At 50.8% G+C, this 22993-nt stretch overlaps 1 protein-coding gene across 1 annotated transcript in view; it reads right to left on the minus strand.

Moving 5' to 3' along the window:
- Positions 1-3800, minus strand: part of SDC3 (syndecan 3) — a 96056-nt gene extending 92256 nt beyond the window's left edge. The window contains exon 1 of the mRNA XM_035118274.3: positions 3193-3800. Within this exon, the coding sequence (XP_034974165.1) occupies positions 3193-3294 (102 nt within the window). The 5' untranslated portion in view covers positions 3295-3800. The remainder of the gene's footprint in view (positions 1-3192) is intronic.
- Positions 3801-22993: the final 19193 nt, after the last annotated feature.

Here is a 22993-nt window from a genome sequence, read left to right on the forward strand (position 1 = left end):
CACCTTGGCCCAAAACAGATGGCATGGCACAGGGACAAAGCAGAAGTGCACAGGAAGCTATCTTCAACCTATGTGTCCATCTATCTCAGTAATGCCTCCTCTGATAGGCAGTGACTCTCCAGGGTCTCAGGTAAAGGGTCATTTCCATCACCTGCTACCTGTTCCTTGCAGCTAGAGGTGTCAGGGATTGCACCAGGGACCTTGTTCACATGAAATATGTTCTCAGTCAGAGTTATGGGCTGTGTACACACCATACATTTAAATTACACTTGGGAATTGTAGTTTAAGGGTGCTAGGAATTGTAGCTCTGTGAGCAGCAAAGTAGAGTTTGCAGGATTCTCTTTGAGTGATGTGAAGGAGGCGCCTTAAATGTGCTTCAGATATATGGTGTGCATGTCTCTTCCCTTGTGGGCCATCCAAGGAAGCTGAATATTGGAAGACTCAGGACAGGGGGGGAAATGAATTTCTCTGTTCAGTACATACAATGGAACTCCTTCCCACAGAAGGCAGTGATGGCTGCCAACCTAGATGCCTTCAAAGAGGATTAGACAAATTCATGGAGGAGAAGCCTGCTGAAGGCTATTACCGTAGCTATGATATCTATGTTCTTTCTCCACCATTAGAGACAGTCCTGCTTCTGAACACCAGTTGCTGCAAACCACAGAAGGGGAGAGTGCTCTTGTGCTCAAATTTCACTTGCAGGTTTCCCAAGCGTGCTATGAGAACAGGATGCTGGACCAGGTGGACCACTTGCCTGATCCAGCAGGCCCTTCTCGTGTACCTATGAAGATGCCCCATTGCCTTTGTCTCTAGAGCATTAATGTCTTATTTTTTTACTTTGGACCATCACCTCTTGCTACCAAGCCTGCAGCGCATGGAAAATCCAAGCATCATCTTCGCTGATCCCCAGAGTAAGAGCTGTTTGACACTGGAACAGTCTCCCTCGGGAGGTTCTGGGCACTCCTTCCTTGGAAGTTTCCAAGCAGAGGTTGGATGGCCACCTGTCATGGATGCTTTAGCTGAGATTCCTGCATTGCTGGGAGTTGGGCTAGATGACCCTTCGATTCCCTTCCAACTCTACAATTGTATGATTCTATGAGTGGCAGGGGGCGGGGCAGGAAGAACACCAACCATCCTACAAACCAAGAAACTGTTAGCGCCTCAACCCTCTTGGCAATATAACCTTTCCCCCATAATATTCCATGTAATGTAAGTTGGAGAAAACAAGGTGCGTAAGCCGCCTTAAACCTCCCCCAGCTGGTGCTGTTGGGTCTCTGATTTCCTTCAGCCACAGCTGGCATGATGGCATGATGGGAGCTGTAGTCCTCACAAGAGAGTGGCCAGGTTGTAGGAAGGCTGCCTTAAGCAACCTTCCTCCCCCATCCACGCAAGGGACCCAGCTTGTGCCACAGGCAATAATGACAAAGCCCTGAGGGTAAAGAGAAACTAGCAAGAGCTTGAGCGCCACAGAGGCCAAACTGCGTGCAGAGAATCTCAATGGGCCAACCTCACCCCGCTCCTTCCCTTTGAAGCAATCAGCAAACATCATCTCCATCATTTGCTGGAATGACAGCCAGCATTTTCATCAGGCAGGAGGCTTGACAATTGAGGGGGAAAGCAATGGCAAGAGGAAAGCAATGGCAAGAGAACTGGCCCAGGGCATTGATATGCAGTCGACAGGGGCACATCCCCTGGCGCACGCACACACACACACACACACACACACACACACACAAATAGGACTAGCCGGCCAGCCTCCCTCCCACACAGAGAACAGAATGGCAGGGAATCAGCTTAGAGAGGAAAGGCAGGGACAGCAACTCCCACAGAAACCGGCCTCCTCCCAACATTTCGCTGCAGTTCCAGCAAGTCAGACGGGAGAGAAAAGGGGCGGGGGGGGGAATAAACCTTCACCCACCCCATGGCAAACCCACCCAAAATAAAGCACGCAGAAGGAACAGCTACGAAATTGCAAAGGAGACGAGAGAATGCCTTCTATATTTGTAACCCTACTTCCCAGCTGACCTTCAAATGACATCTAGATATGGCTCTCACCCACCCCTCCCCAAGTGCCTGGAAGCCGCCACCTCCCCACCCCCCCCCCAAGAATGGAAATATGGGACCAGGAAGAACGAGAAGCGCCTTAATTTATTACCACCATCTGACGTGCCTGAACGATTCGTCTGTTGGAAGCTTTGCAATCTCGTGAAGATTAACGGGAGACTGGGGGGGGGTCCCACCTCTCTCCCCACCCCCAACAAAGCCCTTTGCAACTCCAGCTGCGATCCTGGCCAGTTATGTGGGAGGCTGAACTAAGGGGGCTTATTCCCAAACAAGGCTGCAACACTAACATGTCCCAGAGAGAAGACACTGGAGGCTCCATTCACAAAATAAATCCAAGAAAGGGTGAGAGAGAGACACTATAAGGCTGCAGTCCTTACGCGCGTTTACCTAGGAGTAAGGCCCCGCTGCTCTTACTTTCAAGCAAGGCTGCGATCCTAAGGCGTGCTTTTCCAAAGGAATATGCCCCGCTGAACACAATCGACTGGGCCTTAAATGCCAAAGAAACTCGCCTGCGATCTAGCAGCAAGGCGCACGTTTTACCTGGAAGCAAGCCCCGCCGGGCGAGAGGACCCGTGGCTGAGCCAAAACTGCCTAAAGGTCGAGCTAAGCGAGGAAATGGGGGGAGAAAGCGCACAAGATGCGACCCAAGCAGAGAGAGCGAGGCCGCCTCCTTGACATAGCTGCCAAGTTTTCGCTTTTCTCGCGAGGAAGCCTATTCAGCATAAGGGAAAATCCCTGTAAAAAAGGGATAACTTGGCAGCTATGCTCCTTGAGCCAACACGCCCACCCAGGGAGCCACTTGTTTCCCCACGAATGCAAAAAACCCGCAGCTGCTCCTTCCTCTCCCCTACCGAGGGGCAGTCAGGAAGGGTGGGGCGGGGCGTGCGGGTTGTTGCGCCTAAGGGTCCCCCGGGAGGAAAGGCCGGGGGGGGGGGAGGCAGAAAGGCGAAGAAGCCCCCTGTCAAGGAAACTTGGCACGGCAGGTCAGGATAGAGGCAAGGCGTCGAGCCGCGGGGAGGAGGAAGAAGGCAGCGACGTAAACCTGGAAGCATTGAGGGAGGGGGCGCGTCCTGTGGGGAAGGAAGCAGGGCCGGGTGCCGTCGAGGGGGCGTCGGAGATGTCACTTACCCGGGCGACGTGGCCGTCCAGGAGCAGGAGCAGCAAGAGCGGCAGCAGGAGCCCTCCCTGTCGGCGGGGCCTCGACGGCAGCAGCCGAGGCATCTCCTTCATGCTGGGAAGGGGCGATCGGGGCGCCCACGGCGGCTGCTGCGGCTGCTACGCCCGTCGGGAGTCCAGAGGGACGGGAGGAAAGGAGGGGGGAGGGAGGGAAGAAGGAGGGAGGGAGGGCGAGGGGGGGAAGCCTTTCCTTTGTTCCCGATGCAACCAGAAACCCACAGCAACGAGGCAGGGGAGGAGGCTGAGGAGGAGAAGGTGGAGGAGGGCGGCAGCGAGCCCGAGGATGCAGGAAAGGCAAGGAGCGCGCCGGCGGCGGCGACGCTGCTGCTGCTGCTTCTCCTGGGCTGGAGAGATGCTGCGAGGAGGAGGCAGGAGGAGGGCGGAGGCCAGGGCTGCGGGGCTCGCGAGTCCGCCGGGCCCACGGCGACGCCTCCCCGGCTCCAGCCCACTCGCACCCCGCCGGCGCCGGACTGCAACGATCAGAGCGTGCTCCGCCGCGGCTTCTTCTCCCTTGCAGGAAACGTGCGCTCCGGAGCCCAGTCCATTCGCTCAATGGCTGCGGGGACTAGGAGGAGGAGGCGGAGGAGGAGGGAGAGAGGCTGTGGCGCCCTCTAGCGGAAGACTGGGTCAGCGGCTAGTGGCCAGGATGTGCCCCCGACGCACACAACTCACAGTGCGCTTTACTTGGAGGCAGGTTGGGGGGAAGGGGGAAGGGTTTGGAAAGGAAAAGGATCGAGCTCGTTGTGCGAGGAGGAGGTGGTGTTCCGCATGTTTAGGCTGCAGGAGGTGGGGGCGAGATTGCTCCCCCCCCCTTTGTTTGAAAACCTCCTTGAAAGCACACCGCAAACACAAGGGCAAGAAACTAGTTTGCAATATGCCATAAGAACGTAAGAAGAGCCTTTGGGTCAGGACAATGGCCCATCTAGTCCAGCTTCCAACCAGAAGCCAGCTGGAAGCCCACAAGGAAGACCCGGTGAGAAAGGCAGCCTCTCCCTTCTGTGATTTCTAGAAACTGTTATTAAGAAGCATTAATGCCTCCAACCGTGGAAGGGAGAGCATAGCTGTCAAGGCTAGTAGCCATTGATAGTCTTACCTCCCATGGATTTTTCTGAAAAGTCCAAAGTGGTGCCCTCCTGTGGGAGCCAAGCTCTGTAATTTAACTATGGGCTGCATGAAGAAGTTTCCTTGTGTCTGCCCTGAATTTTCCAACATTCCATTCCAGCCCCTTTGATCATCTCGGTTACCCTTTCCTGAACCTTTTCCAGTCATGCAATATGAGGTGAGGCAAGCAAAACTGTAGACAGAAATGCTGTCAAAACGGGGACTCCAGATTGTGTGGAGTGTGGGACTCCCAACAACCAACAGCTGCAGCAGGCATGATGATCATAGCTGCCAAGTCTCCCGCTGAAAAATGCGGGATCAGCAGCGGGGCAGCACCGGAAGTCGCTTCTACGCATGTTGAGACATGCGTAGAAGCAACTTCCGGTGCCGCTCTGCCCGATTTCCGGTGCCCAGACATGGGCAGAGCGGCACCCGAAATGGAGCCTCCCTGGCAGGTAGGAAATCCAGGGGATTTCTGGGATTTTTTTCCTATTCGGGATAACAGCGGGAAACAGATTAATATCCAGGGGATTCCCCTGAAAAACGGGAGACTTGGCAGCTATGATGATGATGATGATGATGATGGGAGTTGTAGTCTAGCAACATCTTGAGGGTTACAGGTTCCCTGGAGTTTTCCAGATGGTCTTGATCTAAAAATGAGACAACTAAATGTTTCCTATCATGAATGGACTGCAAGGACTGGTAGCTGAAACATACAAAAGGCATGGCAAAAGGATAATATCCTCCAACAGACCTGAGAGCAATAGGCTAGTTTAGCAAGAATAGGATGGGTCAGGTGGCACAAGCAGCTCCTCCAACAGAGGAGAACAGCAGCCCAGAATTCAGGAGAGTTGGCATCTGTTGCCTAAGGCACTGTGCCAAATGGTGGGGCCGGTCCCTGCAGGAAAACACTGCAATGAATGAGAAGACCCCACATTGCCAAGACTTGATGAAGAATAAAATATTAAAGATGACATTTCCTTCTAGCAAAGAGTGCTTGCCTTTTTTTGTTAAGCCATGCATTATTTTGTGCTCGAAACTATCTCTTTGGGATCCTCAAACCTCCTTCTCTAAGGGCCTTAGGATCAAAGAATTGCAGAGTCAGAAGGGACCCCAAGGGTCATCTAGTCCACAAGTGGAACTTGCTTAAATTAATCAATGCATTGGTTCAAAGTCAGTTAATCAACAGGCAAGGCTTCAATCCTATCTACATTTGCTGTGCTCATGTTACAGAGGGAGTCCAGGCCCCTTAACTACTCATTTACAACACACTGGAGGAGGCATAATTTGGCTAAGTGTTGGTGATTAGCTTTCAAGCAAAGGAAGAGAACCTGTGGCCACCCAGTTGCCATTGGAATACAATTCCCATCATTCCCCACTATTGGCTATGTTGGCTGGGACAGAGTCATATACACACATTTTGCGTGCATGAGATGCTCCAGGATATATGTAAGGGATGACATTGTCTGGTGCCAATGCCCATGCAGGGCCAGTTTGAATCCTGACTCAGAAAACTCACTGGGTGATTTTGGGCCAGTCAATGTTGCTCTGCCTAACTAACATACCTCACAGGGTAGTTGTGGGAATAAAAATGGGGAGTGGAAGAGTTCAATAAATTATTAGAATATATATTTTCCTTACCAGGCAGTTTGTCACACTGCAATGTGAAGTGCTAGTGGGGCCCTAGGAACCTGCTGTCTTGATTTTGTCAAAGGCATATATACATATAAATTAATATATGGACATTTGTGTCATGAACCTGTCCAAGTCTTTTAAGAGCATTGAAACATCCCTGATAAGGAAGTACAGAAGAGAGGACTTGTAACACCATCTCCTTGCAAAATTGTCTGCAGCAGCTAGCACACTCTCGCTCGCTTGCTCTCTCTCTTACATTTAAATTTGTTTTACTTACAAACTGTTCAAAGGTCTGGTTCATACACCATTCAGAAATGTAAAGTAAAACTTGGCAGTAAAACTTGGCTTAGTTACATTGCTGAAAGTTCCTAAATTATTGGTATAGGAACTCAAGAGTGGCTTGTGAAAGCCACACAGTCTGAGCTTGGAACAACACTCTCTCCCCCCCCCATAACATTTTATTAATTTTCCAACAATAACAATAACAAAACAAACAATTAAAAAAATCAAAGCAAAACAGTTTGACTTCCCCCTATTCCCTTCCTTGGTTCCATTGTATATCAACGTACTACATGTCCATTGTGAAATTTTAAGCATTTGAATTACTTGTTGTCCATTCATAATAAAATTACAAGTAATCTTAAAACCCTGCTAATGTATCAACCTGTGTACATTGCTTCTGTATGTATGCAATAAAGTCCTTCCATTCTTCCTTAAATTTGTTGTCATCTCTTCCTCTTAATTTCATTGTCAATTTTGCCATTTCAGCATATTCCGTTAATTTAACTTGTCAGTCTTCTTTAGCTGGGAAACTTTCTTCTTTCAAATGTTGTGCTAAAAATGTTTGTGCGACGGTAGTTGCGTACATAAACAAATTCTTTTGTGATTTTGGTGAATCCACTCCTGTAATGCCTAGTAGGAAAGCTTCTGGTTTCTTAACAAAGGTTATTTTAAACATCTTCTTCATTTCATTATAAATCAGTTCCCAATATTCCTTAACAGTTTTAAGAAGGCTTTTTTCATATGTGGTGGGGCTAGCAGCATCTCTCGCTGTCCTACCTGCAAATTTTGGGGAGTGAATCTGGGACCTTTTGCAAGCAAAGTATGAGCTCTACCACTAAACTTCAGGGAATGCTTTGGGGACAGATTTTGGTTACCTCTGGAGACTTGATGCTGCAGATGGTATCCAAGAGGTCTGCAGTGAAGGAGACCACCAGGATTCCAGAGACTATCAGTATCCTCCAATGCCCTCCTCTCTTGGGAGGGCACCAGGGATGCTGCTGATGCTTTGCTTTGGTCACATTATTTATGACTTGTTGCATTCAAAATTCTACTACATGTTGTAAGGCACTTAACAGAATGATAGACTTTTACGCTGCTGGTCTTATAAAAATCTAACGTATGGGGCATGGTGGAGTAAACAAGACAACACAGGGCTCAGGTATGTTCATATTTTTAAAGGACCAAATGGAATGTTCACTGATGGAATCAGCTGTAGGAGAAAAGAACCCCACAGGACTTGGTCCCAGCAAAGTTCATGGAGAAGGTCCAGTTGTCTCTTCCTCCTATTCTGGCAACTTCCAGAATGGCCACTGATTCTTGGAAGGAGGACCCCAATGGCAGTTAATCCCAGACAGGCTCATGAAGAGGGCTTGGGTTTCTGTTCAGTCGGAACCAGACAGGTGCCTGGAGAGGGCTGAAGTTTCTCCCCTTCTCTTTCTGACCATTGTCGGGTGCAGTGGCCACTGATGGAGTCTTCTCTGATCGGGAAGAGCTTGGCTTATGGAGAACGCCTGCCTGCTTCTCCATCCCCTTCTGATAATTGCCAGGTGGAATGATCACCAGCGGACTCTGCCATAAGGGAGTGACTCCCAATGGTAGCTCCTCCCAGATAGTCTCATGAAGTGGGCCTAGGTGTGTCTTTGCTCCCTTTTGACAGGTGCTAGGGGCAACAGCCACTGATCGAGTATATTCTGGGACGGAGTGATGCAATGGCTGTTGGGGCAAGGTGGGATTATGGAGAGGGTCCCGCCGTCTCTCCTCCTGGTAACTGCCTTGTGGAATGGGCACTAATGGAACTTGCGCTAGGAAAGAGGAGCCCGCATCTGTTTGCTCCCAGACAGGTTCATGGAGAGGACCCGGATACTTCCGCTTCACCTTCTGGCAGCTTCCATGTTCAACAGCCACTGATGGAGACTGAGCTGTGAATGAAGAACCCAATGCCTGTTGGTCCAAGACAGACTCATGCAGCGGGTCAGGCAACTTATCACTCACTGTCTGACGATTGCACAGTGTAATGGATTCTGGAGATGAATAGCCCAATGGTGGTTGCTCCCAAACAGGTTCGTGGAGAGGGCCTGGGTATCTCCCGCTTCCTTTCTGGTGGCTTCCATGTGCAATGGCAACCGATGGAGTTTGTGCTCTGTAGGAGGACCTCAATGGCAATTCCACTGGTGGAATTGTCTGTATAGGGCAGGAGTCCAATGGTTGTTGCTCCCAGACAGACTCATGGAGGGGACCCACGTGTCTGTCCATCCCCTTCTGACATCTGCATGGAGGAATGACCACTGTTGGGATCCAGTCTGGCTCAAAGGAGTCCTGAGTTGGATGCTCCTGGAAAGCCTCATGGAGAGGACCTATCTCTTGTCTCATCCCCCTTGGATAGCCATGAGGTGGAACAATTACTGATGGCACATGTTCTAGTGGGGAAGAGCCCGATGGTGGTTGTTTCCAGACAGCTTCGTGGAGAGGGCCAGGCTCCTTGTTCATCCCCTTCCAGGCACTGTCATGGGGAGCTGTCACCAAGGCTGGTGTCTCATCTGGGAGGGAGGCACCAGGCCAGGTTCTCAAAGAGGAACTGTCTGTCCCTCCCTCCCTTTTGACAGTTGCACTGTGGAATGACCACTGGTGGAGTATGCGCTGGTATTTATTGTGATTCTCTGTGCAAAGCTTGCAACAACTGCCAACATTGTGATGTCATTTGAGTGTGAAGGTTTTGGATATTGGTAGTGTCTGGTGGCATTGGTCATTGCTGCATGAAGAGACATGTTGTCATGGGAGATGGAGGGCTTTTGATATGATGTGCCATGTAAGATGAGTAGGAACCACATGGCTTACAAGGGGAATTATTGGCTAGCATTTGGCCATTATGACCATTACCATCTCCCCAAGCCTAGGCCATTGATGATGGTAGCTGTGGTCAAGTCCAGCTGTAGGCTTGAAGTATTTTCTGGTGGACATCCTCCTTCTGTGGATCAAGAAAGGCCTGTTTGGCTGAGCTGGCAGGGCCCTGATCAGATATGAGTGCCTGGGTCTAGCCACCCTTTGACTTTCCCACAATTCCTTGCTCAGGGGCATTGGGAAGCATTAAACTGTCAATGCTGCTTGGAATCCTAAGCTAGAGGGGGGAATGCAAATGGGTGTGGCAGGTGTTTGTAGTGGGGCCTGCCAGGGTCTTCAGCCCTGGCTGTGATAAATATGCCTTTATGTAGGGTTGCATGATGTTGTGGTTAAGTGGCTGAGGGGTTTTTGTGTCCCATGATAACTGGCACCACTCCTTGTGGCATTTTTGTTTCTCTGTGATACAAAAGCATAAATTGGAACTAAACAAACCATGTATCCTCTAATTTGATGGTTGATCCACTGGTATCCTTTAACCTACTGCTGCTTCAAGGAATGCATATGACCAAAAGTAATGGACCTGTGTTCACAGTGTGTGATTTATGCACAATATTGCACGGAACTATGAAGCCACTCCTCCCACTGAAGGATTCATATGACAGCAGACTTCTTCACTCTAAATTTGGTCTCAATCCATTACAAGCTCCCATGCCTGATCCTACTCCTCCTGAGTAGGATTCTAGGAAGAGAGTCCTTGAGCTGGGCACTACACCACCAACTCTGGGCTCCTGATCGCCTTCTCCTGCCTCCTATGGATACCTGGGGCCAATGCTGGGGGTTCCAGAAGCAGAGCATGGATCTTGAAGAGGGGTAGAGAGCAACTTATGCTTCTTACTCTTGAGGGTGTTCTCATTGGCGGGTGCTAACACTGGTTGTTTCCTTGGAGAACTTCTTTGGGTTGAGGTCCAGCTGAGTCATGGCATACTCTTTAATGGAATACTGTATGGACAAAAGTCAAAGATCTCCTTCTCTAAATGCCTAACCCAAAAAAGGTGTAGCCAGTAGCCATGTGAGAAGGGGCCTTTTCAGTGGTAGACCCTCATCTGTGGAGTGCTCCCCACAGGGAAACATGCCTCAAACCATCATTATCAGTTTTCAAACTATCGTCTTATTACTTACTCAAGCCTTTTGTAACCAAGCTAACCTCTATGGTGGTGCTCATATTTTAATGATATGAGTATTTAATGGTTGAGCATTTTAGGCATTTTATATTATACTGTTTTTTCTGCTGCTTTACATGTACTTGTTTTTAACTATTGAATTTTATCTCATCAAGTCACTTTGGGACTAACGAATGTAATAAATGGTCATACTAAAGAAGGACAGAGAGAATATGGAGAAGATGACAAAGTCTATCAAAAAATATATATAATGGGAATGATGCCCTAGGTGATTCCCAAACATAGGAAGCGGCCTTATAGCGCATCTGACCACTAATCCATCCATCTACACTTGAGAGGCAACAGTTGTCTGGGGTCTGAGACATGGGTGTTTCTCAGTGATGCTAGGGATTGAACCTGGGATATTTGCCTGCAAATCAAAGCACCGAGCAACAGGGATTGTTTTGGGAGAAACATTACAGTAGTTGCCTCTGGGGACTTGGCACCACAGACGGAATCCCAGCGCAACATACCTCACTGAAGGAGACCATCAAGATGCTGGAAACCTTACAAATGACCCTTCAATGCACTCCACCATTATGTGTCAGAGACCGTGCTGAGGAAGGCTACAATGAGGAGGAATGGTAGGTGCTGCCTTCTTCCTCTCCCTGACCCTGAATCTCCCCAGGAGCAGGAGGACAGTATAGATTTAGAACAGTGGTTTGCAGAGGGGAATAGTTCAGAAGGGGAAAAACTGGGAAATACTGGATGAGAAACAGGAGAAGAAACACTGGAAGAGAGGGGGTTAACAGATTCACAGTCCCTGGACAGCATCATCCCTTCCCCCCTCCCCACCTTCTAGGAGAGCTGAGAAAGTTGCTGAACAGAAAGCACAGCGGCTACAAGCTCAGGTTAGCAGATGTAGGAGTGACGTGGATTAAGAGGGACGGTGGGGGGGGAGTGTAGCCTTAACTGGAAGCACCACCATTCTTAGAGGAATACATTCTCACTGTAATTATTAAAGAATTCTAACTGGCAAGAACAGTTCACTTTGTTCTGCTTATCTACTGCCAAGGGGGAAGGAAGCCGATTCCTTGGAGCCTGACATTATGTCTTGGGAGGACACTGGTGATGCTACTTACGGTTCATTCAGATATTATTCCTTGTTTTCAAATTACATATCATTCTTGCTCTTAAAATTCTGCTACTTGTTGTACAGCAGTTAGCCTGACTGTTAATCTCCTAAACTGCTGGAGCAAGATTGATAGAAAAATTGTGCTTTTTTAAAAAAAGAAAGAAAGAAAGAAAATGCTAAAACAAAACAAAAGCCTCTGATGGAATGCTTTGCAATCTGATAAATGTGATGTAAAAAAGAAGGGACAGTGGAGAAAATAGGTAACAAGCATATGCCAGGCTCAGGTATGTTCATTAAAAAAAAAAAAAAGACCGGAAAGAATGGCCTCTGATTGAACTAGTTCAAGGAGGAGACTTCAGTTACTGGTCCCAGCTAGACTGATGAAAAAGGTCTTGTTTTTGCTTCCCTCACTTTGGGCCATGGCCCACCTGTGGAGTCACGTTGAGGAAGGAGAAGGAGACCCATAGCAGTTAGTCCCAGACAGGTTCATGGATTGGGCCTGTCTCTCTGTTCAGCCGAAACCAAGCAGGAGCCTGGAGGGTTTGTGGGTGTCCCTCCTTCTCTTGTTGACAGCTGACAGGTGCAGGGGCCACCAATAGTGTCTGATCTAGTTGGAAGGAGCTTGGTGCATGGGGAAGGTCCTTCTGCTTCTCCATTCCGTTCTGGTAGCTGTCAGGTGGAACGGTCTCGACTGCAGTCTGCAGGAAGTGGGTGCTTCCTACTGGTATTTCCTCCCAGACACTCTCATGAAGTAGACCTAGCTGTGGGACATTCGCCTTCTGGCTGGTGCCAGGAGCAACGGCCACTGACTGAGCACGCTCTGGTGGGGAGAAACGCAATGGCTGTTGGCCCAAGGTGGTCTTCTGTAAAGGATCCACTTGTCTCTTCTGCAAACCGCCTGGTGGAATGGCCGCTAATACAGTCTGAGCACTGCATGCTGGGATGGACCTTGTAGGTGGCTTCTTCCAGGCATGATCACGTGGAGGGCCTGGGTATCTCTTATTCCCCTGCTGATTGCCTCCATCTGATGGTGGATGTGCTGTGAAGGAAGAACCCAGTGACTGCTGATCCAAGCAGGATTCATGGAGAGGGTCAGGCAGGGGACAGGCTGGATTCAGTGGTTGCTCTGAGGCAGGTTCATGGAGAGAAACCTTTTGGTGACTTCCAGGTGCAGTGGCAACTGATGGCGTCTGCTCCCTAAGGGAGGAGCTCAATGGCTGTTGGTCCAAGATAGACTCATGGAGAGGGTCCAACTCTTCTGCCTTTCCATTTTGGCAGCTGGGTGGTGGAATAACAGCTGGTGAAATTAGTTCTGTGGGGGAGGAACCCAGTGGTGGTTGTTCCCGGACGGGCTCCTGGAGAGGGCTTAGCTCCTTGTTCATCCCCTTCTGACAGCTGCCGTGGGGAGCTATCACCAATTATGGTGTCTCTTCTGGGAGGAAGGAGCCTAATGACAGACCAAGCCAGGCTCTTGAAGAGGAACTGTCTTTCCTTCCCTTTTGAAAATGGCTCTGAGGAACAGCCCCTAGTGGAGTCTGTTCTGGGATTTATTGTGATTCTCTATGCAGGGTTTACAACAACTGTCAACATTGTGATGTCGTGTGAGTGTGGCTGATGAGTGTGAAGGGCTTGGGCATCAGTAGTTTTTGTTGACATTGGTCATTGTTGCATGAGGAAATGTGTTGTCGTAGGGGATGGTTTTGATGCACCATGTAAGATGGCAGATTGCCTTTGAATTTCCCACAATTCCTTAGACTGACGCTTGAGGGGCATTGTGGGAAACCAAATGCTAAATAGATCCAGCTGCCTAGTGCTGCTCAGTTTGCCAGGACAGAAGAAATGTGGGGTGGCAGGGCAGGTGCACATAGACACATAGGAAGCTGCCGACTGAATCAGAGCATTTGGTCAATTTCCCTCAGTGTTCTCTACATGGGCTGGCAACAGCTCGTCATGTCTAGCACTTGGCAGAAGTGCTTCAATTACAGGCAAGACTGCTAGAGGATAGGTTAAAATCTAGTAAGCATGACACAAAAAGAAGGCACAATGGAAGAAAGTAGGAAACAAGCAACTGCAAGGCTCAGGTATGTTCATTGTTTTTAAAGACACCAGATGGAATAGCCATTGATGGAGTTGGTTCTAGGAGGGAACAGTACCACAGGTTCTGGTTCCAGCCAGGTTTGTGGAGAAGTTCTAGGTTCTCTCCCTTCCATTCTGTTGCCTCGCAGCTGGAATGCTCACTCGTGAGGTCCATTCTAGGAAAGAGAATCCCAATGTTACTCACTCCCCGAGAGGTTCATGGAGAGATCCCAAATGTCTCCCCTCTACCTCCTGACCTTTACCAGGTATGACACCCACAGATGAAGCCTGTTCTAGGCAGGAGGAGCCCAGTAGCAGCTGACACCAGGCAGGCTCATGGAGTGGGCCCAGGTGACACCTACAGTACGGAATGGTCCCCGGTGAAGTCTGCTCTGGTTTGCGAGGAGCCAGGTACATTGACATAGTCAGGCTGTCTCACCACCCATGGTGATAATCGTCAAATTGAATGGGCTCTGGTGGAGTCTGCAGTAGGAAGGAGGAGCCCAGTGGTGGCTGGTCCCAGAGTGGTTCATGAAGTGGGCCCAGCTGCCTCTCCCTCCACTTCTGGCAGCTGCCAGGTGCAATGGCCACTGATGGAACCAGATCTTTCTGAGAGGACTCAGCTGTGTATGGAGGGTCCTGCAGCCTCCCATTCCACTTGTGAGAGTTGCCAAAGTCAATGGGCTCTGGCGGAGTCTGCAGTAGGAGGGAAGACCCCAGTGGTGGTTCATGAAGTGGCCCTAATGCCCTCTCCTTCCCCTTCTGACAGCTGTAAGGTACAGAAGCAATTGATGGAGTCTGTCCTGGTTGTGAGGAGCCTGGTGCACAGAGGTGGTTGTACTGTCTCCGTTTCCAGTTGTGAGAGCTGCCAAATTCAATGGGCACTGCTGGAGCTTGCAGGAAGAGGGAAGAACCCAAGGATGGTTGAGTCCAGATGGGCTCATGGAGAGGGCCCAGAGGTGTATCCACCCACTTCCGACACCTGCGTGGTGGAATGACCACAGATGGGACTGGTTCCATTCCAGAGGAGTCCATCGGTGCTTGGTTCCATACAGGCTCATGGATAAGACCTGCCTCTTTCTCCAAACCCACCTGATAACTATGAGGTGAAACTATCAGTGATCGAAGCCTTTCTATGCAGTAACCCAATGCTGGTTGCTTCCACACAGACTCATGGATTGGGCCTGGCTCTCTGTCCATCCCGTTCTGGAATTTGCCATAGGGATTGGCTGCTGGGGGTGTCTGTTGTGGGGTGGGTGAGCCCAAAGATGGCGACTTCCCCCCGGGCTCTCTGTCCATTCCATTCTGGTATTTCCCGTAGGGATTGGCTGTTGATGGTGTATTTCCTGGGACAGGTGAGCCTGATGATGGTGACGTCCCCTTAGGCTGATGGAGAGGCCCTGGCTCTCTATTCCTTCCATTCTGATAGCTGCCATAGGGAATTATTATTGGCGGTGTCTGTCGTGGGATGGGTGAGCTCAAAGATGGCGACTTCCCCTCAGGCTGATAACCTTCATAGACAGTAGCCATCGATGGTGCCCCTTCCAGGAACGAGGAGCCAGGCAATAATTCTTCCCAGCCAGGCTCACAAAGAGCACCTGCCTGACTCTCTCTCCATTCTGACAGCTGTGTGGTGAAACAGCCCCTGTTGGAGTCTTCCCTGGGATATACTTTGGTTCCTTATGCACAACTTGGAATAACTGCCACCCTCATGATGTTACATGAGTGTGGTGGATGAGTTTGAAGGAGTAGGGCATCAGTAGTTGACATTGGTCATTGTTGCATGAGGAGATGTGTTGTCATAGGAGATGGAGGGCTGTCGGGCTGTCCTTTGTTATGATGCAACGTGTATGATGAGCAGGAACCACAGGGCTTGCCAGAGTAGTTCTGGAGCTACTGAAGGCAGGCCTGGGTGGTCTCGCTGTTATACCTGGCTTGCTTGTGTTTATGAACTGTGGCAACTATTGCTTCAGGTGAGGTTGCTGAGACGTATTTCTGACGTCATGTGCCACTTGGTCTGGTGGAGCTCTTCTTCCCATACTAGCTTGCCTAGTCTTGTGGGCTAAGTCAGCTTTGCCTGTTGAACAGCAGCCTGAAGCGGGAGAAGACAGAGTGACTCTACCTGCAGCTGATAAGCCTTCCAGCACTCAGAGGAGAAGGTGCTGATGAGAACTAGCTGGCTTCAGCTTTCCTAAGCTGAGCTTCCAGCAGCAGTCAGGTGCTGGAAACAATGGTTATAGTTCCTGGCTCTACCTTGTTGCTTACTGCTTGTCTTGACCCCATGATCAGCGGATTCCTTGACCCCTGGACCATCTGACCATGTGGATTGCTGTTCACCCAACCCTAAGACTGGACCTGACTTTGGATGCTGACTCTGCCACCAGGCAAGTAGACCTCAGAGGCTCTTCCAGTTGGGTGGCCTCCCACTCCACTGAGCTCTGCATGATGTTGCTCAGCAATGGGACATTGGCACCTAGGCTTTGAGCTAAACAGAGGAGGCCCTTCTCAGTGGATGCTGCTTGCTCTGTGGGGAAGCAAGATTGGGCCTTCTCCGTAGTGGCACCCCAGCTGTGGTGCTCCCTCACCCTGATGGCATGGAAAGGTAACTCTTTGAGGAGCTTCTGCCACCAGCTCAGGGCATTTCTCCTCACCTGGCCTAATGGTGGATTTAGTTAGCATGTTCTGGATCAGAGAACTGTGCCTTTGTTGTAGTATCTGAGCCTACTTTACTGAACTTAGGTGTGGTATTATTCTCAGAGCGTCCTCAGCCCCCTCTTAGCCAGACGACAGAGCCTAGAATTCCTCTTGGTCTCTGCTGTTGGATCAAAGAGCCTTAGCCCGCCATAAGGTAAGATTGAGGACAGCCTATACTTTCCCACACCTTCCTGCATCACATTACCGGTTATCCTTCTTACACTCTTCCCTGGAGACGTGTTTCTGCTTCTTTTTTCCCACCTTCTCTGTGGCGTATGAAGCAGAAGCAACCCCTCCTGTGCATCTACGCTGCTAACCCAGGGTTGGGTGGCCTTTTCTCAGCCGGAGGTCCATGTTCCCTACTGGGCAACCTTCAGAGGCAAGGGGGGCACACATGTTGGTGGTGGGCAGGGTCAGAGGCAAAAGTAAGCAGGGCAAGGAATGTGGGTTTCATCTTTCTATGCACCTCTCTCTGTCATGACGTTCATCCAGACAAGCAAGTAGACCAGGCATCCCCAAACTTCGGCCCTCCAGATGTTTTGGACTACAATTCTCATCTCACCTGAAGGAGCGTCTCCACCTCCATCATTCTGCCCGGACACTGAGGTCCAGGACCGAGGGCCTTCTGGCAGTTCCCTCGTTGCGAGAAGCCAAGTTGCAGGGAACTAGGCAGCATAGCTGCCAAGTTATCCCTTTTTTAAAGGGATTTTCCCTTATGCTGAATAGGCTTCCTCGCGAGAAAAGGGAAAACTTGGCAGCTATGCTAGGCAGAGGGCCTTCTCGGTGGTGGCGCCTGGCCTGTGGAATGCCCTCCCAACAGATGTCAAAAAGGAAAACAATTACCATACTTTTAGAAGACATCTGAAGGCAGCCCTGTTCAGGGAGGCTTTTAATGTATAATAGATTATTGTGTTTTATTCTTCTGTTGGAAGCTGCCCAGAGTGGCTGGGGAGACCCGGACAGATGGGTGGGGTATAAATAATAATAATAATAATTATTATTATTATTATTATTATTATTATTATTATTATTATTATTATTTATCTTCCCTGACCACTGGTCCTGTTAGCTAGGGATCATGGGAGTTGTAGGCCAAAACATCTGGAGGGCCGCAGTTTGGAGATGCCTGAAGTAGACATTCTCATGCTCAAGGGCACATTCCTGCCTGCCAGGCACAAACAATCTAGAAAAGTGCAAAGCGGGACTGTTGTGAGGTGTGGCCTGTGGAGAGTTTGGGGGGCTAGATAGAAAGGCCTGAGCTTCCCACTCCCTAGCTAAGGCCACTTTCCAACATCTGGGATGAAGTCCAAACAGCTGTTGGAGGTGGGGAGCGAAACTTTCTCAATATCTCCTCCAGCCTCATCACAGTCTGTTTATTATTTTATTTTATTTTATTTTTATTTTTTATTTTATTTTATTTTATTACCTGTGATGGTTGGGTTCTAAACCCCACCTTATTTTGATGGATAACAATATGCAAACCACTTTGTGAATATGTATGGCAAAGAGTGGTGCACTGAAAATTAGAATTAAATAAATAGATACCGTGTTTCCCCTTTTTTAATACGTAGTCAGAAAGTAAGCCATGGCAGCATTTTTTAGCATTAGTGAAACATAAGACACCCCCCGAAAATAAGGCATACCTCCATGCCGTGTAGAACGAGACCGTCGAGCGCCCCAGCCAGCCAGCGGGACCCAGCCAGCCAGAGGGGCCTGGAACCGGCTGCTGCTGCAGCAGCGAGCGCCTGGAGCGCCCTCGCCAGCAGCCTGGCCTCTCTTTTTTTTGCCTGCCCGAGGCAGCCTGCCGCCCCGCCACCGGAACCGGCGGCTGCAGAGCAGAGCGCTCCGCAGCGCCGGGCAGAGCGCAGCGGCTTGGCCTCTTTTTTTTCTTTTTTGCCTGCCGCCCCGCCACCGAAACCGGCAGCTGCAGAGCGGAGCGCTCCGCAGCGCCGAGCGCTCGGAACGCCCTGCCGCGCCAGGCGGAGCGCAGCGGCCTGGCCTCTTTAATTTTTTTTTTTTTGCCGGCTGCCCCGCCACCGGAACCGGCGGCTGCAGAGCGGAGCGCTCCGCAGCGCCGAGCGCTCGGAATGCCCTGTCGCGCCAGGCGGAGCGCAGCGGCCTGGCCTCTTTAATTTTTTTTTTTGCTGGCCGCCCCGCCACCGGAAACGGCGGCTGCAGAGCGGAGCGCTCCGCAGCGCCGAGCGCTCGGAACGCCCTGCAGCGCCAGGCGGAGCGCAGCAGCCTGGCCTCTTTAATCTTTTTTTTTTGCCGGCCGCCCCGCCACCGGAACCGGCGGCTGCAGAGCGCTCCGCAGCGCCGGGCAGAGCGCAGCGGCTTGGCCTCTTTTTTTTTCTTTTTTGCCTGCCGCCCCGCCACCGAAACGGGCAGCTGCAGAGCGGAGCGCTCCGCAGCGCCGAGCGCTCGGAACGCCCTGCAGCGCCAGGCGGAGCACAGCAGCATGGCCTCTTTAATTTATTTATTTTTGCCGGCCGCCCCGCCACCGGAACCGGCGGCTGCAGAGCGGAGCGCTCCGCAGCGCCGATCGCTCGGAGCACCCTGCAGCGCTGGAGGGAGCAGAGCGGCCTGGCCTCTTCTTCTTCCTTTTTTTTTGCCTGCCACCTCGCCACCGGAACCGGCAGCTGCAGAGCGGAGCGCCCAGCAGCACCAGGCGGAGCACTGAGCCAGCAGCCTACTGCCTTGGTGCTTGGAACCGGCTGCTGCAGCAGCACCGCACAGAGCGCCCAGCAGCACCCCGAGCCAGCTGCCTGGCCCCTCCGAGGAGGCCTTAAGGTACAAGACATCCCCTGAAAATAAGACACCGTGGGTTTTTTTGAGTAAAAAAAAGAATAAGACGGTGTCTTAAAAAGGGGGAAACACGGTAGCAACTGGCACACCATTCCTTGCAGTGTATTGGGCCAGTCTGCAACGCATCAGCAAGAACTGGGAGAGAATGCCGCTGCTTTTGCTTCCGGGACCTTAGCCACCTGAAACCTCATTTTGATGCTCAGATTCACCCCCACAATTAGGATTGTGTGAAGGAGAGCAAATATGACGGTGATTTTATTAATCTCCTTCTAAGCTATCTCCAGGCAATTTACATAATAACGGAAATACATTTAAAACAAGACCAAAGACCAACAAATGTGGACACTTGTAGCAAAGGCCCATTTATCCAGCTGGGAAAATCTGTGGAACAAAAATGTCTTCAGGTGTTTCCAGCAGGGGTGAAACTGGGCTTTCTTTTAGACACAGTTTGGCACACCACCCACATGCATTTTCGTACACACACACGCACACACAGGGTGGAAGCCTCAATGGCGGCACTCTGAAGGCTTCACCTGGGGCAGAAAACCCAGCTAGCCCCCACCCCCACCCCATGGCTGCGGTTTCCAGAAAGTGCAGGTGGTGGATGCCTCACTAAATGCCCTGCTCTGAGTTAGATGCACTTGCTAGCCTCTTCATTGCACCCCTGTGCCCAGTCTACCATTTTTTTGGGGGGGGGCTAAGAGGGTGGATATCCACACTTAGGAGCTGGCTGTACTCATGCAAGTTCCTTGTGCCATTTAGCACCCTGCATGATTGCAAAGCAGGCTCCCCTCTTCAGATCAATATGCGGATGATATGCAGCTCTACCTCTCTTTTAAATCCGAACCAGTGAAGGCAGGGAAGGTCCTGTGTGAGTGTCTAGAGGTGGTTGGAAGATGGATGGGGGCTAACGGATTGAGGCTGAATCCTGTCAAGACAGAAGTACTGTTCTTGGGGGGACAGGGGGCAGGCTGGTATGGAGGACTCTCTGATCCTGAATGGGGTAACTGTGCTCCTGAAGGACCAGGTGCGCAGCCTGGGAGTCATTTGGGACAGCTGTCCATGGAGGCGCAAGTTAATTCTGTGTCCAGGGCAGCTGTCTACCAGCTCCATCTGGTACGCAGGCTGAGACCCTACCTGCCCACAGACTGTCTCATCAGAGTGGTGCATGCTCTAGTTATCTCCCGCTTGGACTACTGCAATGCGCTCTACGTGGGGCTACCTTTGAAAGTGACTCAGAAACTGCAATTAATCCAGAATGCGGCAGCTGGACTGGTGACTGGGAGTGGCCGCCAAGACCATATAACACCAGTCCTGAAAGATCTTTATTGGCTCCCAGTACGTTTCCGAGCACAATTCAAAATGTTGGTGCAGACCTTTAAAGCCCTAAACGGCCTCAGTCCTGTATACCTGAAGGAGCATCTCCACCCCCATTATCCAGCCCAGACACTGAGGTCCAGCACTGAGGGCCTTCTGGCAGTTCCCTCGCTGCAAGAAGTGAGGTTACAGGGGACCAGGCAGAGGGCCTTCTCGGTAGTGGTGCCATTCCACATTCCACAGGGTGGGTGCCACTACCGAGAAGGCCCTCTGCCTGGTTCCCTGTAACTTGGCTTCTCGTAGTGAGGGAACCGCCAGAAGGCCCTCGGAGCTGGACCTCAGTGTCTGGGCAGAACGATGGGGGTGGAGACGCTCCTTCAGGTATACCGGACTGAGGCCATTTAGGGCTTTAAAGGTCAACACCAACACTTTGAATTGTGCTCGGAAACGTACTGGGAGCCAATGTAGGTCTTTCAGGACCGGTGTTATGTGGTCTCGGCGGCCGCTCCCAGTCACCAGTCTAGCTGCCGCATTCTGGATTAGTTGTAGTTTCCGGGTCACCTTCAAAGGTAGCTCCATGTAGAGCGCATTGCAGTAGTCCAAGCGAGAGATAACTAGAGCATGCACCACTCTGGAGAGACAGTCAGTGGGCAGGTAGGGACTCAGCCTGCGTACCAGATGGAGCTGATAAACAGCTGCCTTGGACACAGAGTTGACCTGTGCCTCCATGGACAGCTGTGAGTCTAAAATGACTCCCAGGCTGCGCACCTGGTCTTTCAGGGGCACAGTTACCCCATTCAGGACCAGGGAGTCCCCTACACCTGCCCGCCTCCTGTCCCCCACAAACAGTACTTCTGTCTTGTCAGGATTCAATCTCAATCTGTTAGCTGCCATCCATCCTCCAACCGCCTCCAAGCACTCACACAGGACCTTCACCGCCTTCACTGGTTCTGATTTAAAAGAGAGGTAGAGCTGGGTATCATCAGCATACTGATGGACACCCAGCCCAAACCCCCTGATGATCTCTCCCAGCGGCTGCATATAGATGTTAAAAAGCATGGGGGAGAGGACAGAACCCTGAGGCACCCCACAAGTGAGAGCCCAGGGGTCTGAACACTCATCCCCCACCACCACTTTCTGAACACTGCCCAGGAGGAAGGAGCGGAACCACTGCATGACAGTGCCCCCAGCTCCCAAGCCCTCTAGACGGTCCAGAAGGATGTTATGGTCGATGGTGTCAAAAGCCGCTGAGAGATCCAGCAGAACTAGGAAACAACTCTCACCTTTGTCCCTAGCCCGCCGGAGATCATCAACCAGTGCGACCAAGGCAGTTTCAGTCCCATGATGAGGCCTGAATCCTGACTGTAAGGGATCCAAATGGTCCGCTTCTTCCAGGCGTGCCTGGAGTTGTTCAGCAACCACTCACTCAATCACCTTGCCCAAGAATGGAAGATTTGAGACTGGGTGATAGTTGGCCATATTGGCCGGATCTAAAGATGGTTTTTTAAGAAGCGGTTTAATAACCGCCTCTTTCAGCGGGTCTGGGAAGGCTCCCTCATGGAGAGAAGCATTTACCAACCCGCGAAGCCCATCGCCCAGCCCTTCCCGGCTAGCTTTTATAAGCCAGGATGGGCAAGGATCAAGGAGACAGGTTGCCCCCGCCATGTGTGCCTGCCTTCTTTCTTACCAGTTTGGGGCATGGAGCTGATTGTCGTCGTCCTCCTCCTCCTCCTCCTCCTCCTCCTCCTCCTCCTCCTCCTCCTCCTCCTCCTCCTCCTCCTCCTCCTCCTCCTCTGTTTCCCTTGGAGAACTCAGCCAAGAGGAGGATGGGGGCACAACTTGAATTAGTTGCTCTGCCTGCTACCACTGCTGGTTGGAGGACAGTCTGCAAGGGCAACCCGGCACTCCTCCTCTGCACTACTATTGCAATCGCAGGCAGTAACACTTCAACTCGGTGTATGTCACTTCAACACCTGATACCTGCATTTCCTCGCTTGTCTCTCCCCTCCCACCTTCTGCAATGTGTCTGTTAGATGGCGAGCCTGCAGTCAAAGGACCATCTTATCTTTTCATCACAGCATAGTCCCTAGAACAGATTGCCATTACCTGCTGCTGACAAATTGGGCTCTGGTCTTTGCAAGCTCATTCCACAATACATGTATTGAAGGGTTATAGAGCATCTGCTTTGAATGCACATTGCACAAGCTCCCAGGCTCAATTCCTGGCATCTCCAAGTCAGGTTGGGAGATATCCTTTCCCCAAACCCAGGAAAGCCACTTAGGGCTCATCCAGACTTCCTTTTGCACCGCACTTTCCAGGGAACGTCCATGCTTTAAAGCTCTGTGCCCGAGCATTTCTTTTTTCGCCCCGGCGCTTTCCTCGGAAAACCCACATCTTATTGCTGAATCAGAGAAAATATCATTCAGCAGAGAACCTGGTTGACATTTGCTCCAATTCAGCGGTTCAAGCGACCGTGTTCCTTTACAGTTCTTGCCTTTGCGGCAGTTAGAAGCATGAGCTACGGTAGGTAGCACAGCACCCCCATGTGGTCTAAACCATATGCTGATACAGAGGGGGATAATTAGAGAATAAAGCTGATAATTTAAGACTATGATAATGTAAGGATATACGCAAAACTAATTTTTATCATTTTTACTTTTAAAATGGTGTTATCTTTTCCTACAATAAAAATGGTGACTATTCTCAAGAG

The sequence above is a fragment of the Zootoca vivipara genome, chromosome 6 (genome assembly GCF_965207765.1).
Source record: "Zootoca vivipara chromosome 6, rZooViv2.hap1.1, whole genome shotgun sequence".
In the NCBI taxonomy this organism is placed as follows: Eukaryota; Metazoa; Chordata; class Lepidosauria; order Squamata; family Lacertidae; genus Zootoca; species Zootoca vivipara.